Here is a 17,482-nt window from a genome sequence, read left to right as displayed (position 1 = left end):
TGGCCGCAGGCAGGAAGTGCACTGGGCTGGGCAGAAAGTGAAGGCCTGGGTGCACTAAGATGGCTGCCGGGTGGAGTTATCACAGTGGGTTGTGCTTGGGCTGGAGTGGTGAGGAGGGAGTGGGTGTTTGGGTTGCCCCTCCCCTCCTCTGTTTGTTTTCAGGTTTTTGCATAACGCAGTGATTCCAGCATATCATCAACTCTGTGATACAATTGATACTTTCTCAACTTCCTTTATCCAATTCTCTCTCTCTCTCTCTCTCTCTCTCTCTCTCTCTCTCTCTCTCTCTCTCTCTCTCTCTCTCTCTCTCTCTCTCTCTCTCTCTCTCTCTCTCTCTCTCTCTCTCTCTCTCTCTCTCTCTCTTCTCTCTCTCTCTCTCTCTCTCTCTCTCTCTCTCTCTCTCCCCCCTCCCCCCCCCCCAGAGGAGAATACAGGGGCAACTAATGGTTTAATACTCTGACTGCTGTCTTATCAAAGAATTCCTAGGCTCCTGGCTGTTCTAGCTCTTAGAGGGTCTGCCCAAACCCCCCTTTCACCGGGTAATGTACGTTTAATCTCAAACTAGCACATCAGGGGTGGTGGGGAACAATGGCTTATGGCCCAACTGATCCTCCAGGTAGCCACCTTCACCAATTCCCCCAACCCTCCTCGTGTATGGCAAACAGTAATCCACAAATACACTCAGGACAGGACATTACCCCTGACACTCATTGAACTGCAAAGATAGCTCTCGGGAGCAGCTCACCTGAGTTGCAAGACTGGCAAATTCCAGCAAGCCTTCGTTCAGTCTGCCTGATTCTGCAGCTGAGATAAACCCTCAGAGGTCCTACACAGCCAACCTCGAGTAACCTGTCTATAAACGCCTGCAGAATTCCACCCCACCACCAGAGGTAGAATCTAGGAGTGAGGATGGACACACACCTGCAGCTGCACTTTCAGTCTGCTAAATCTGCAGTCCTTCAGAATGACAGACACTGAACAGATAATAGTCAGCAGAAAACCATTGCCAGGTTTGTTAAAACCGCTCCAGGCGAGAAATAAGTTACCTGCCTCTTTGAACAATCTAAGGAGCCAACGAGACAAAATCAACCGGCCCAACCAGAGAAGTCGTACAGTGGTAAGAATAAATATGCTTACCGTACTGTTAGGGCTGCACGCTTAACCCCCTTCTCTGATCTGGCCAGCTGTTCGGTCCTGGAATGCGGTCTCCCTTCGATTGAAGCCTGGAGCCCCACGTTGGGCACCAAATGAAATGGATAAGAACTATAAACTAGTTCAAGGTTATCTGCTGCTGTTTCTAATTTAAAAAGTATAAATGTGCAGCACATTAGAAGTAAACACTCTCTGAGACACGTTCAGCTCGGTTACTTCTAACTTCTGATTTATTGGTGGGCGGTGTTGATATTTTATACAGAAAGATACGTCATTGCTATGTTAGTCTAATTGGTACATCTTATTGGTTAAAATGCAAGCGAAATGGAGAAACTTGATGCTTGAAGTTCGGTTGAAGCTGGTTCTGTTATCTCGAATGCATTCTTCTAACGTGTGGGATGTAGGGGGTACCCGCCATCGTTAAGGGCCAATCTGTATACTACATAATAAGTAAGGAATTGCATAGAACATAAGAAACACATAAAGCAAATAGACATGTTCGTATTATCATTATTTACATTAGATTCCTTCACAGAATGTGTCCAGGTCTGTAGATCTTCATATTCCGGGGGGGGGGGGGTTAGGGGGTCTCTATGTACCCCCCTTCCCCCTCCCCTGTGTACGATGTCATGTCTGATTTCTCTCTCCTCTCCAGGCCGGCCTTCCTCCCTGATCCCAATGATGGCAGTCTTTACACCCTGGGCAATAAACATAGCGAGGGGCTGACGGTAAGATTCTGCGAGGGATGGGGGGGGGGGGGGTCACACAAAGTAGAGGTGGTGATCAGTGTTGGGATAATGGGGGGGGGGGGGGCTGTCACACGGGGTGGGCTGGTGTCGGGGTAAAGGGGGGGGCTGTCACACATGGGGGGTGGTGTCAGGGTAAAGGGAGGGGCTGTCGCACATGGGGGGCGGTGTCAGGGTAAAGGGAGGGGCTGTCGCACATGGGGGGCGGTGTCAGGGTAAAGGAGGGGCTGTCGCACATGGGGGGGCGGTGTCAGGGTAAAGGGAGGGGCTGTTGCACATGGGGGGGTGGTGTCAGGGTAATGGGAGGGGCTGTCGCACATGGGGGGCGGTGTCAAGGTAATGGGAGGGGCTGTCGAACATGGGGGGGCCGGTTTCAGGGTAATGGGAGAAGTTGACGCACATGGGGGACGGTGTCGGGGTAATGGGAGGGACTGTCGCACATGGGGGACGGTGTCGGGGTAATGGGAGGGACTGACGCACATGGGGGACGGTGTCGGGGTAATGGGAGGGGCTGTCGCACATGGGGGACGGTGTCGGGGTAATGGGAGGGGCTGTCGCACATGGGGGACGGTGTCGGGTAATGGGAGGGACTGTCGCACATGGGGGGAGGTGTCGGGGTAATGGGAGGACTGTCGCACATGGGGGGAGGTGTCGAGGTAATGGGAGGGACTGTCGCACATGGGGGGAGGTGTCGAGGTAATGGCAAGGGCTGTCGCACATGGGGGGAGGTGTCGAGGTAATGGCAAGGGCTGTCGCACATGGGGGGAGGTGTCGAGGTAATGGCAAGGGCTGTCGCACATGGGGGGAGGTGTCGAGGTAATGGCAAGGGCTGTCGCACATGGGGGGAGGTGTCGAGGCAATGGCAAGGGCTGTCGCACATGGGGGGAGGTGTCGAGGTAATGGCAAGGGCTGTCGCACATGGGGGGAGGTGTCGAGGTAATGGCAAGGGCTGTCGCACATGGGGGGAGGTGTCGAGGTAATGGGAGGGGCTTTCACATTTTTGTCCCTTTGTATATTTACAGAAGCTCCCCTTTACTATCCCAGAGCTGGTCCAGGCCTCTCCATGTCGCAGCTCGGATGGAATACTGTATATGGGTAAGTGGGAGGTGCTGGAGGGGGCAGTCAGTTTGGGAACTCCTCCCGTATCTGTAATCTCCAGTGACTGCCCCCTATAATATGAAGAGGATGGGGGCAGATTGTATGCAGCATGTGAATGAGGTGCACATCCGTCACCAGGTAGGAATGCGATTGGTGCAGATGGGGGTGATGTCAGCACATGTGTGACAAGTGATTGGACGGCCCCATATATTGGATGCAGACGTTGGTGAGTCTCCTGTGTGATGTCATGAAATGGGTGTGGACATGCAATGTGTGATCAGTGATTGGACGGCCCCATAGACATTGGTGAGTCTGTGTGATGTTCATGAAGTGGGTGTAGACCTCTGTGGTTGCCCTCCATACAGGGAAGAAGCAGGACGTTTGGTACGTTGTTGATCTGGTAACGGGGGAGAAGCAGCAGACTCTGACCTCGTCCTTCGCAGAGAGTGTCTGTCCGTCCACCACACTGCTTTACCTGGGCAGGACAGGTGAGTCCCTCTATCTCCATCTGTGAATCTGTGATGTCACCATTAGTGGATGATGTCATGACTCATAAGGCAGGCCTCCAGTGATATAAAGCTGCACTCCCATAGTCTAGTCACCCCAAGGATTTGGACATTGGGGTTTCCCCTCCCCCACAGTGACCCTGGAAGTCATGGCCTTCCACCTCCTGACTTTTAGCTTTGATCTAAAAAAAAAATGTCAGACCACCTGTAGGTACCTCCATGTAGCCACTCACACCCCAGGTATGGATGCAGCTGACTGGCTGTGTGGGGCGGGTCCTGGTGTGGAGGCGGCTGACTGGCTGTGTGGGGCGGGTCCCGGTGTGGAGGCGGCTGATTGGGCCGCGTGGGGCCGGTCCCGGTGTGGAAGCGGCTGATTGGCCGCGTGGGGCGGGTCCCGGTGTGGAGGCGGCTGATTGGCCGCGTGGGGCGGGTCCGGTGTGGAGGCGGCTGACTGGCCGCGTGGGCGGGTCCCGGTGTGGAGGCGGCTGACTGGCCGCGTGGGGCGGGTCCCGGTGTGGAGGCGGCTGACTGGCCGCGTGGGGCGGGGCCTGGTATGAGGAATGATATTTTTGTATTGCAGAGTAATACAATCACCATGTATGACACGAAGAATAAGGAATTGCGCTGGAACGCCACCTACTATGACTACGCGGCCCCCTTCCCGACGAGGGCACCGATTACAGTAAGCTCCCGGTGGAAGCTGTCTGGTTTTTGGGGGAGGGGGAACTGTTTCTTCATAGAAGGGGTTGTGATTTGGGTCTCTCTTGTAGAAATGTCTCACTTTGTGTCCAATGGGGACGGCCTGGTGGTGACGGTAGACAGTGATTCGGGGGACGTCCTGTGGATCCAGAATTACGCCTCTCCGGTGGTGGCGCTGTACATCTGGCAGAGGGACGGCCTCAGGAAGGTCCTCCACACCAATGTGGGGGTGGAGACGCTGCGCTATCTCACCTTCATGTCCGGGGAGGTGGGCCGTATCACCAAGTGGAAGTATCCCTTCCCCAAAGAAACCAAGACCAAAAGTCAGCTGATGTGAGTGACAACCTTCCCGTTCCAGGATAGGAAGGGGACACAGGAAGGGGTGGAGCCTCACTGGTCACATGTCTCTTGTTTGTCTCCAGGCCGACTCTGTATGTGGGCAAGTATTCCAGCAGCCTGTACGCCTCATCCTCCCTGGTGCATGAAGGGGTCACCGTGGTGGTAAGTGTCCCTCTGTGTGACTTAACAAAGTAACCAATCGGAGCTCCCCAAGCCGTAGGGATGACTGTATGTCTTGTCTGTAGCCCAGAGGAAGAGCCATACCCCTGCTGGATGGACCCACCAGAGATGGGGTGACCATAGAGGAGAATGGAGAGTGTGAGTTCACCCCCAGCACCGATCTGAAGACTCTCCCCGGGGGCAAAGGGAAAGACAAGCTGAATTACTGGAGGAACCATTGGCTGTTAATAGGTATGAACTCTGCCCCCTGCTGGGCACATCTAGTACTACTAGTAGCTTCCCCTTTTTATAATGTGTGACCGGCAGTGTCGGGGCCCAGACTGTCTGGGGGGCGCCCTTAGGAACCATAGAGGCCCTCAATCAAAGAAGGCGGCTTCACAGGTGTGGTGGGAGTTCCTATTCCACTTATCTGATTGGCTGCCATCTGTAAAGTGCATTGGCCATTACTATCATGTTCCATAAAGAAGACTCTTCATACCTGAGCAGCAATCTACACCCCCTCCCCCCATCAGTCTGATCTCATCCCCCTCCGATTATATCTCTACAGGGACACCATGAAATCCCACTGTCTGCCCCAACCAAAATCCTGGATACCTTCCCATCCCACCCTCCCCCGGGGAGGGGAGAACGTCATAGAGACCGCCCGGGACAAAGCACGCTTCAATGAGGTGAGGATGGGGGTGGGGGAGGGGAGGTGTATACGTGGGGGGGGGGTGCTGGTTTCCAATGTCTGTATACATGTACAGCTCTCCTGGCTGAGGTCTGTTCTCCCTACAAGTCACACACCTCAGTGGATCACATCCCGTTCATGGAGAACATCACTAGAACGTCACAGTAGGAGAACCCGTGTGTGTGTGTGTGTGTGTGTGTGTGTGTGTGTATATGTGTGTGCGTGCGTGAGCGCTCCTCTCCTCCTATTGGGTGTCTGAGAGGCTCTCTGTCACACAGGACCATGCGGCGGTCTGAACATGGTTATCTTTAACCACAATATGTACATTACATCCTAAATTCATTGTCTCGGTGTGATCACCAGGCGCCCCTCCACATGCTTCACATCTGGGGATGGAGATGATTGGTTCCTCAGTGTGAAGGAAACTCCATCTTGTATTGGAGTGAAGCCCTCCCACCTCTTCATTCCGGGATTTCCTCCTGTTGGTTATATCTGTGCGCCATCCCAACCGCACTGCTACAAGCCGCCTTCGTTCTGTACTGGTGTTCTTCCCTTTTTGATTGGCGCACACGGGTCCTTCCTTTTTGATTGGCGCACACTGGGTCCTTCCCTTTTTGATTGGCGCACACTGGTCCTTCCTTTTTGATTGGCGCACACGGGTCCTTCCCTTTTTGATTGGCGCACACGGGTCCTTCCCTATTTTATTGGCGCACACGGGTCCTTTCCTTTTGATTGGCTGGCAGTCCTGTGTACTGGAATGATTGTATGGAGCGGGTTGCTTGACGTATACCGCTATACCCGTACAGAATGACCTGGGGGGTACAGTGTTCATCTGATGTGGGTTGGGGGGCTTGGTGATCGTGTAATAAGGATCACTATAGGGAGCATCGATGGTCACTAGTACAGCCGTATAAATTTTATATACGAGGCGGGAGGTAGATTTATCATTTCATGGGGGGGAGGGGCACACAGATGTGACGTGTTTGCAGTAATGAGTGCTGATGGGGGGGGGGGGGCACACAGATGTGACGTGTTTGCAGTAATGAGTGCTGATGGGGTGGGGGGCACACAGATGTGACATGTTTGCAGTAATGAGTGCTGATGGGGGGGGGGGGCACACAGATGTGATGTGTTTGCAGTAATGAGTGCTGATGGGGGGGGGGCACACAGATGTGACATGTTTGCAGTAATGAGTGCTGATGGGGGGGGGCACACAGATGTGATGTGTTTGCAGTAATGAGTGCTGATGGGGGGGGGGGCACACAGATGTGACATGTTTGCAGTAATGAGTGCTGATGGGGGGGGGGCACACAGATGTGACATGTTTGCAGTAATAAGTGCTGATGGGGGGGGGGGGCACACAGATGTGACATGTTTGCAGTAATGAGTGCTGATTTGGCGGGGGGGGGGGGCACACAGATGTGATGTGTTTGCAGTAATGAGTGCTGATGGGGGGGGGGGGGGGGGCACACAGATGTGACATGTTTGCAGTAATGAGTGCTGATGGGGGGGGGGGGGGGGCACACAGATGTGACATGTTTGCAGTAATGAGTGCTGATTTGGCGGGGGGGGGGGCACACAGATGTGATGTGTTTGCAGTAATGAGTGCTGATTGGTAATTGGGGGTCCGGATCCTTTTATAGATTTGGTGTCGGCTCGTATTGCAGGACAGCCGGCCTCGTGCGGTTCCCGGTGTACTGTGAGTGGGTTCTATCACAGATTGGCGTTAGGCGTGGCACCGGTATAGTAATAGGGGTGTGACCCCAGCAGATCCTCCGGGGTGAACACCCCTGTGGGCGGGGGTTTCAGCAGCAAACATTGAACCGCACAGGACGGAGATCATCTCTGTGTATTTGGTATTGGATGGGGAATCCTGCCCCAGGAAAGGGCTGACACACCGTGTGACACCCTACCCCTGTTACCAGAGTAACCTATGCTGTATGGGGGCGGGGCCAAGCCTGATGTCGCCACCCACACATCCCATGGTTTCTCTGATTTTCCTTTGTCCTTTGATGTTGGATTTGGATGATGAGACCACAATTGTTCACATACTATATTAGACTTGTAATTTTAAAGCTGAAGCTCCTGCTCAGTACTGGAGACCACCATCCCCAGCATTGTTCTGGAGCCTCCCTGTGATAGGTCACCTCCAGTGTTTCATAGAAATGGTTCCCCTCACCCTCTCTTCCTGTGTTCTTTCACTGGGCAGGAGTTGTTGGAGATGGTGGAGGACCCCCCAGAACAGCTGCCCCCGTCCTACTCTCAGGAAATCTCTGACATATCAAAGCCATTCCTGCCCAAGCCAGAGGCTCCGGTGGACTCGATGCTGAAGGACCTGGCCACCATCATCCTCAGCACTTTCCTCCTGGCGGGATGGGTAGCCTTTGTCATCACATATCCTAAGGTAAGTGAGACGTTCCCCAAGGACCCCCCCCCCCCCCCATTCCATGGTTCACCCCAGTCATTCATGTGTCTGTGCCCCCCCAGACTGTCCATCAGCAGCAGCAGTTGCAGCACCAGCAGTTCCAGAAGCAGCTGGAGGAGAAGATCCAACTTCTGCAGGTTCAGCACGCCCCTTTCCAGCCGGCCGAGGTGACGAATGGAGATTATCTGGATATGACTGGCTTGCGGTGTGAGAGCTCAGCTAACAGCACCCCCAACATGTCCCGAAAGCCTCCAACCACTCGCTGCACTCCAATCTGTCCGTGTCTGAGGTCGGCAGTGTCACCTCCATGGAGCAGGAGGACGGAGGTAACGGAGTTCTGCTTTATGTATCTTCTGTGACACAGCAGAGCCCAGCGCACTATGAGTGGACCGGCTCTGGTATTATCCATCGTACATTGGCTGCTTATACATCGTGCTGTTTTCTTGTGCAGATGATGATGATGTGACGGTGGGGAAGATCTCCTTCAACCCCCGAGAGGTCCTGGGTCATGGAGCAGAGGGGACCATCGTCTACAGGTCACCATTTCACTCAACTCATATTTCCTGTCTGTGTCAGTGATCCTTCCATTACCCATGCAAGGAAAAGGGTCAACCCCCCCCCCCCCCCCCACCACGCTACACAGTGGTACATTCCCTTCACGCATCCCAACCCCCCTCCACCCTGTGGCAGGTCCCCACCCGACCCTGGGGCAGGTCCCCTTTCCCTCAACCCATCCTGTAATATAATATGAGCGGGTGGGGAGTGACGTGTCTCTCTCTTCTCCTGCAGGGGGCGCTTTGATAACAGAGATGTGGCGGTGAAGAGGATCCTGCCGGAGTGTTTTAGTTTTGCAGATAGAGAAGTTCAGCTGCTGAGAGAATCTGACGAGAATCCAAATGTCGTCCGTTACTTCTGTACCGAGAAAGACCGACAGTTCCAGTACATCGCCATAGAACTGTGTGCAGCCACCCTGCAGGAGGTCAGTCTTATGTCTGTCCTCACCATCTCCTCCTCCAATGACTGTGTGTGTCTTATGTCTGTCCTCACCATCTCCTCCTCCAATGACTGTGCGTCTTATGTCTGTCCTCTGTCCTCACCATCTCCTCCTCCAATGACTGTGTGTCTTATGTCTGTCCTCACCATCTCCTCCTCCAATGACTGTGTGTCTTATGTCTATCCTCACCATCTCCTCCTCCAATGACTGTGTGTGTCTTATGTCTGTCCTCACCATCTCCTCCTCCAATGACTGTGTGTGTCTTATGTCTGTCCTCACCATCTCCTCCTCCAATGACTGTGTGTCTTATGTCTGTCCTCTGTTCCTCAGTATGTAGAAGAGAAGGACTTTGATCGCCACGGCCTGGAACCCATCACCCTCCTGGAGCAGACCATGTCCGGCCTGGCCTACCTCCACTCCCTTAACATCGGTAGGTGACCAGTCATCCATGTCTGGGACCAACCTTCTCATGTGACTGCTCTGGTCTCTGTACAGCACTGCGGTATATGTAACGGGGTCTCCTGAATGAACTGGATTTTACAAAGGCAGTTGACACAGTTCCCCATAAATGTTTACTGTACAAAATAAGGTTGGTTGGCATGGACCATAGGGTGAGGACATGGATTGAAAACTGGCTACAAGGGTGAGTTCAGAGGGTGGTGATAAATGGGGAGTACTCGGAATGGTCAGGGGTGGGTAGTGGGGTCCCCCAGGGTTCTTTGCTGGGACCAATCCTATTTAATTTGTACATAAATGACCTGGAGGATGGGGATGGGGGAAACGGCTAAATCTCTGTATTTGCGGATGATACTAAGCTAAGCAGGGCAATAACTTCTCCGCAGGATGTGGAAACCTTGCAAGAAGATCTGAACAAATGAATGGGGGGAGGGGCAACTACATGGCAAATGAGATTCAATGTAGAAAAATGTAAAATAATGTATTTGGGTGACAAAAATATGACTGCAATCTATAGACTGGGGGGAGGGGAACCTCTGGGGGGATCTAGGATGGAGAAGGACCTGGGGGTCCTAGTAGATGATGGGCTCAGCAATGTCAAGCTGCTGCTAACAAAGCAAACAGAATATTGGCATTAAAAAGGGATCAACTCCAGAGATAAAACGATAATTCTCCCCTCTACAAGACTCTGGTCCGGCCGCACCTGGAGTATACTGTCCAGTTCTGGGCACGAGTCCTCGGGAAGGATGTACTGGAAATGGGGCGACTACAAAGAAGGGCAACAAAGCTAATAAAGGGTCTGGAGGATATTAGTTATGAGGAAAGGTTGTGAGCTCTGAACTTATTCTCTCTGGAGAAGAGACGCCCGAGAGAGGGATATGATTTCATTATATAAATAGCGGACTGGTGACCCCACAATATATAAATAGCGGACTGGTGACCCCATAATATATAAATAGCGGACTGGTGACCCCACAATATATAAATAGTGGACTGGTGACCCCACAATAGGGAGAACTTTTTTTCACGGAAGGGAGTTTAAGACTCGTGGCCACTCATTAAAAATGAGAAGAAAAGCGGTTTAAACCTCAACCATGTAGAGGGTTCTTTACTGTAAGAGCGGCAAGGATGTGTAATTCCCTTCCACAGGCGGTGGTCTCAGCGGGGGGCATCGATAGTTTCAAGAAACTATTAGATAATCACCTGAACGACCACAACATACATGATATACAATGTAATACTGACATATAATCACACAACATACATGATATACAATGTAATACTGACCTATACCAGTAGTCACAATGTAACATTTTCCTGTCCTCTCTCAGTGCACCGTGACCTGAAGCCACACAACATCCTCATCTCTATGCCCAACGCTCACGGCAGAGTGAAGGCCATCATCTCCGACTTCGGTCTGTGCAAGAAGCTGGCGGTGGGAAGACACAGCTTCAGCCGGAGATCCGGGGTTCCGGGCACTGAAGGATGGATCGCCCCTGAAATGCTGAGTGAAGATTTCAAGGAGAACCCTGTAAGTAGATGTGTGTCTTCTGTCTGTATTATTGGATGTCGGTGTGCCCAGATATTTATTGTACTTGTAGGTAAGCTTTGTTTAAAGCCTTTCCTTTAGGTATAAAACTGCAAAAGGACGTAAATACCGCTTTAAGGCCAAACCAGGCTGAGCTCTCTGGTGTCCTTCAAGTCCTGGAACCCCGCTGTCTCCTCAGACTAATCTTTTCCAGCATGAAGGTGCACTCCCACTTTAGGGTGACGTCAGCTTGTATCTCTGATGTTCGGGTGCTGGAAGTGGTCCCCAGACAACGTGAGCCGGATATTGGCTCCCAGTCCTCCTTCAGTTCATACATTGCACCCTTCCTGCTTCACCACACAAATGTCAGATTGCCAGGCAGCCCTGGAGGTCTCCAGGACCTGGGTGTCGTTGCTCCAGTCCCAGCAGAACGGGTTCAGGAGTTCTGATCCTGCCTGTTCACAGCTCTATGATGGGGCGAATGCACCTCTTTTTTTTTTGGTTTGGGATCTCGAGGTCCTCCATGTCCTTATTGGGGATTAGAAGTTCTCCCTTAAATTTACCAGGCCTGCCGCGGCGCCCCTCTTTCAGGAAATCATTCTGCCGGTGTGGACATCAGATGTGTACCTGCCTGTCCCATGCTTCCAGCGGGTTCTTTGCCTTGTTGTGGCTCCTCTGCCATTTGGCCAATCTTCTGCACGGGGTGCGTTCACCATAATGCTGCCAGCCTTGCCGGACTCTCGGAGGGATAATAGAACAACCTCTGGCTGAGGGAACTGTTGGCACAGAGTCTGGTGGATATATAAAGCCTTGACCAACCATACCTGGCAGACGTTGGGGTGGATTCTGAACCTTCAGGCCAGAGTTTTCCCTTCCCAGGAGAAACTGAACTCTCCGCTTCCAATCGTGTGCTCTTCAGTCACCCAACCTTTCCATCCTACATAAGAGGCTTGGGACTGATGGTAGCCTTCTCCCATACTCCTCCAGACACTATTCTGCCATTATGTCATTCTTGGACAGACCAATTGACCTGGTGACATGAATCTAATTGTCCCTTGTTTGGAGGCTCCATGGTCTGGCGTCTGGAAAGATCTTTGTGATAGATTCCAGTCTGTCAGTCTGGGGAGGAGACTTGGGACGTTGAATGAATCTGGTCTCCCCAGTAAACATTCTGGAACTTTCTCTGTAGCTCTAGACTAGTGGTTCACATCCTCAGTCCTCAAGTACCCCCAACAAGCCGCGTTAAGGGAATTTCTAAATATATCTGATTTTAAAGCACCTGTGCAAGATGAAGGAAAACCTGCAAACATGGCCTGTTGGGGGTACTTAAGGACAGGATTGAGAACCACTGCTCTAGACCACCTGGCAGGGAGGATCCCCCGATCTGGATTCAGTCAGACATCAACGCCATGGCAGTCATACATCAACCATCAGGGAGGAACCAGAAATCTTGCGGTGGCAAGAAAGGTGAAGAGCCAACCTTGTCCTGGGCAGAAGTTCATGTTTCAGGTTTGTCCACACTTTATCTGCACCCGGAGGTGTCCCAGGAAGGGGATGACGGATTAAACCTCCTAACCTCCCGATTCAACAACATACCGGACAGGTTCATCTCCAATTACAGGGATCCTCTGGTGGGAAAAGTGCTTGCCCCGGTTGGCTCTGTGGGATCAGTATACCCAGATCTAGGCCTTTCCTCTCCGAAATCTTCTTCTTAGTCTTCATTGTAGGATTGGAAAGGAGGATATTCTAGTGATGCTCGTTGCTCCAGACTGGCCCTTTTATGGATGTAGTACTCTGCCTTGCTAAGGAGGACACTCTGTGGTTTGATTGGATTGCCTGGGTCTCCTTTCTTAAAGACTCATTTTTGTATCCAACTTAGAGGAGGGCCGGTTATACAAAAAAAAAAAAAAAGTCAGCAGCTGCAAACACTGCAGCTGCTGACTTAATCAACACACTCACCTGTCCAGGGTGCCCGCGATGTCGGCCGCCCGAGGCCGACCCGTCCCTCGGCTCTCGGGTCCCGGTGCTGCCATTCCTTGTAAGGGAAACAGGCAGTGGAGTCTTGCGGCTTCACTGCCCGTTTCCTACTGCGCATGCGCGAGTCCCGCAGCGCTTTCTGAATGGGACGCGCTGTGTTCTGGAACACACAGTTCCCAGAACACAGCGCGACTCATTAACCAGAAGACGCCGCGACGAAGACAGAAGACAGAAGATCTCCGCGGAGGAGGAAGAGGAATATTAGGAGAAAGTGCCTAGCAACTGGCATTTCTGGTAAGTAAAAAAAAAAAAAATAATTTTTTTCATTTTTTTTTTTTTTTATATTTTTTTGTTTTCAGGGTGGCCCTCCACTTTAATGATTGCTGGATTTAATGGCATGGCATTGAGGTACCCAAAGTCCTAAGCCCAGGTTCTGAGGGACATTTCTGAATTGATGATTCCCATGATGCTGAAAGCCAGAAGGTCTCCTCACCAGGAGTATAACAATACATGGAGGGCTTGGTGTGAGGCAAATTCTCCATGGAAAGGATCCTTACCTATTTACAAGATGGGTTTGGACCAGCATTTGGCCCTCGGCAACCTCAGGGCTCTGTTCTTACTAGTACTCTCTACTGTGATCTGAGTCTGGTTCTTGGTTCCTATTGAACCTATCGGGGGTATTTCCCTTTTCCCCTCTCACCCCCGTGATGGTGATTCTTGCTGCCATCTTCTCATAGGTCAAACTCCGGTTTTTGGAGAGGATTCTCCTCCTTGTCTGGATGTGATTCAGGCTTTTGAAGCTTCCTCTCTCATCCAGCACTTCAGACTGACTCTCCTGTCATTCCAGATGTCCCCGGGAAGGTGAACCGCTCCTTGGTGGCTTATACAGTCTGTTATCCAGGTTTGTTTTTTATGGTTCCTCTTTTTACCATCCAGAGGACTCTACTAGATCTGTTGAGTGTTTCTTGGGCTCTTGGCATCAGACTGCTCTTCTCAGATGTGTAAGGCCACCGCCTGGTCCTCTGTTCATGATTCCCAGGTTCTCCCCGGTAGGCTTGTGGCCATCTGATGCCAGCTCCAGTTGGAAGGTACTTCGGTTGGTTCTGATCTGCAGGCAGTCCCTATCCTGTTTTTAGTATTTTGTTGTCTCAATGGACAGTACAGAAAAATAGAATTTAGTACTAAATGTAAACTTCTGGTTTTGGAGTCCATTGAGGGACACTGGTCCCACCACCTCAGTTCTTATGGGCTTTTGGTACAGCTTCCTCCAGGCTGAGGCATGCTGGGTAGAGGAGGGGTCATCCGGGGTCAGCCAGTTTTTGTCTGTTTCCAATCCTCCTGCAGGAGGCAGTATAACCCAACAGGTAATGGCTTCTTCCTTTTGTCACTCAGTGAGGAAGAGGAATGTATGGTGAGTACTGAGTCCTCTATTATCAGATCCTCGTTGAGTGGACTCCATTAGTGTTTATTCTGACTGTAGGTGGTATCTTTATTTCAGACTTATACCGTGGACATCTTCTCTGCTGGCTGCGTCTTCTACTACGTGGTCTCAGAGGGGAAACACCCTTTTGGCAAGTCCCTGCAGCGGCAAGCCAACATTCTACTGGGAGCTTCAAACCTGGACTGTCTGAGCCTAGACCACCACGGTGAGTCCCACCAATCCTGGCCCAAGGGTTGAGGGCACCACGCTGGAGGGGGTCTTCTTGTCTGATCACGTGACTTTTTCCTGTCATTACAGAAGACCTTGTAGCACATCACCTGATCCAGCAGATGATTGACAAGGACCCTCAGACACGCCCGTCCGCCCCGGCCGTCCTGAAACAACCGTTCTTCTGGAGCCTGGAGAAGCAGCTCCAGTTCTTTCAGGTGAGTGCAGGGTGTGTTCTGTATTGGCCACCGGGGGGGGGGGGGGGGGCAGGAGGTGAAGTGTGATGTGAATATTGTATGTGAACCCCCCTCCCCAGAGCGTCCTTCTACCTTCACAGAACACAGCCAGGCTCCGGTTCATTCACATTGTATGTACTTGCTGTTCTCCATATCAGGCTGGTCACATACACAGATTCTCTCATTAGGAGGTGTAGAAGCATCTCTGCTGAATGACTGCCATGAGAAATGATATCCCATGATACGGGGACACAGGAACAGCAAAGTGCAGCCACTATACTGACCATGGGGAAGAAGCTGTATGTGTGACACCCCTCCCCCATATGTATAGATCTGGACAGAGGGAGTGTGCTGGTATTTGTGTACATCTGATCAGTCAGGGAGTTTGTGGGTTCCCCGGCTCTGGAGTCTCTCTGCCCCCCTATTTGGTGGAATGTTGGATCCAATGAGCGGCCATTACTGGTCTCCCCACACATGGCTCACCGTGAAATTGCTGTGCCTCCTCTCTGTAACTCGTCTGTTATAAATCTCACAAATCTGAGTAATTCTCTCCACTTCCTGCAGGACGTCAGCGACCGAATAGAGAAAGAGGCTCTGGATGGAGCGATCGTCAGACAGCTGGAGAGAGGAGGAAGAGACGTGGTGAGGCTGGACTGGAGGGAGCACATCACCCTTCCACTGCAGACAGGTAACCGACTCCACCACCCCACCACCACCATAGGTACCAGATGTGCCATACGGGACATGGAGCTCACAAAGTGCCAGACTCTACCAGATTACCAGCTTTCCCGTATAGTACAGGGCCCGACTCTACCAGATTACCAGCTCTCCCGTATAGTACAGGGCCCGACTCTACCAGATTACCAGCTCTCCCGTATAGTACAGGGCCCGACTCTACCAGATTACCAGCTCTCCCGTATAGTACAGGGCCCAACTCTACCAGATCTCCCGTATGGTACAGGGCCCGACTCTTACCAGATTACCAGCTTTCCTGTATGGTACAGGGCCTGATATTACCAGATCTCCCGTATAGTACAAGACCCGACTCTACCAGATCTCCCGTATAGTACAGGGCCCAACTCTACCAGATCTCCCGTATGGTACAGGGCCCGACTCTTACCAGATTACCAGCTTTCCCGTATGGTACAGGGCCCGATATTACCAGATCTCCCGTATAGTACAGGGCCCGACTCTACCACATTACCAGCTCTGCCGTAAGGTACAAGACCTGACTACCAGCTCTCCCGTATGATACAAGACCCGACTCTACCAGATTACCATATCTCCCGTATGGTACAGAGCCCGACTCTACCAGATGATCACTGACCTCGGAGGTAGGTAGGAAGTGAAGTCATTGCTTCTTCCGTTAGATAAGTTCTCTTCTCTTGTAGATCTCAGGAAGTTCCGCAGTTACAAGGGCCGATCGGTGAGGGATCTTCTGCGGGCGTTACGTAATAAGGTGAGTGACGGTCAGAGCTGGGGGGGGGGGGGGGGGGTGTGTGTGTGTGTGTGACAGTTGGGGGGTGAATAGAAGGTTAGCTGCTTGAGTAATTCTTCTTCTCTCTTCTTTTATTTTCAGAAACATCACTACAGAGAATTACCACCCGAGGTGCAGGATACTCTGGGGAGCGTCCCTGATGACTTTGTCCGCTATTTTACCTCCCGATTTCCAGGACTATTGCTGCACACTTACCTGGCCATGCGCCTATGTAGCCATGAGAGACTATTTCACCCCTATTACACCCAGGACTCCTCAGAGCCGGTGCTCAGCTCGCAGCCCCCCGATGAGGCGTGAAATGTTCGCTGATTTCTGGTTGTGGGCCAAAGACTTTGCAGAGTGCCTTAGACTGCCCTCCCTTGGCTCGCCTGTAGAGGGCGGCACACTCTGGGTGTGGGAGGAGAGACCTTCCTTCCGGCGCCATCTATTGGTATTATTTCATATTGCACTATGGAAAGGGTATCTCCTCCTCAGTCTGGGAGGGGCTTTGCGCTATTGGTTGCCGGTGTTGGGGGGCGGGCACAGGCGGGAAGCGGTTGGCGGTGAGGTTTTTATATTTTTTTTTAGCACATTGAAGGGTTTTTATTCATGAAGTGTCAGCTCCTATGGGTCAGCCATGCTTGCTCAGGTTTTATGGGTGGAGGTCGTGTCCTACCCAGAATCCTCAGTGTCAGGGGGCGGGTTACCTGTGGTACTTCCTGTACGGTTTATGATGGGTATTTATAAGGAGGTGCCGGAGCCGTTCCCACCATCGCTGCCGAGAAGAATCGTTTTCTGTTTTATTGACTTTTTTTAAGCTTTTTTTTTTTATTGGTAAGGAAACTCGGGAAATGGAAATATTTTTATATTTTTTATTCAGTGAAGCACAATGGGCTCAATTCTCAAAGGTAAGACCCTTATTTCCAGAGAAGTGAGCTCAGCCAATGAGAGGTCAGAATTACTGTCACATGACTGAAGATAAAGATCCGGGTCCTCATGTAACCCGTCATGCTTTGAGCCGAATGTCGACTGGACTTGGGTCAGTATTGCCGGGAATAATCCGAGTTTGTGAATTAAAGATGATTTCTGTCTCGGAATGTTTTCTGTTTCTGTTATTAAATGAATTGTAAATGGTGGAGAGATGTACGGGCACTGGACAGATTACCAGCAGAGAGCCGTAACCCATGCCAACCTGTCATGTGACCTCTTATATTAAATTGCAGTCTGGCTGCTTGTTGGTTTCTGCCACCAGTCCCCGGATTACCTAATATGGAGGAAGTTATACCACTTCTGTCCATTGGTGGCGGCAGAGTGACGGTAATATTATGTGTATGGTGATATAGGGGGAGTC

At 51.6% G+C, this 17,482-nt stretch overlaps 1 protein-coding gene across 1 annotated transcript; it reads left to right on the top strand.

Moving 5' to 3' along the window:
• The first annotated feature begins 1,781 nt into the window (after positions 1-1,781).
• On the top strand, positions 1,782-17,228 carry LOC143934824 (serine/threonine-protein kinase/endoribonuclease IRE1-like). Its single transcript, XM_077458442.1, is given in 22 exon segments — positions 1,782-1,880; positions 2,921-2,993; positions 3,362-3,488; positions 4,085-4,152; positions 4,155-4,184; positions 4,273-4,534; positions 4,624-4,702; positions 4,786-4,962; positions 5,268-5,324; positions 5,326-5,388; positions 7,600-7,794; positions 7,878-8,052; positions 8,055-8,141; positions 8,267-8,351; positions 8,605-8,794; positions 9,140-9,239; positions 10,597-10,796; positions 14,269-14,416; positions 14,509-14,636; positions 15,219-15,342; positions 16,046-16,113; positions 16,234-17,228. Coding segments are annotated over 22 exon segments (2,751 nt in total). The 3' UTR covers positions 16,450-17,228.
• The last annotated feature ends 254 nt before the right edge of the window (positions 17,229-17,482 follow it).

The sequence above is a fragment of the Lithobates pipiens genome, unplaced genomic scaffold (genome assembly GCF_037356315.1).
Source record: "Lithobates pipiens isolate NorthernLeopardFrog02 unplaced genomic scaffold, aLitPip1_a1.2 Scaffold_28, whole genome shotgun sequence".
NCBI classification, from domain to species: domain Eukaryota; kingdom Metazoa; phylum Chordata; class Amphibia; order Anura; family Ranidae; genus Lithobates; species Lithobates pipiens.
Note: the sequence above shows the minus strand (reverse complement) of the source record. Positions and strands in the feature narration are given on the sequence as shown.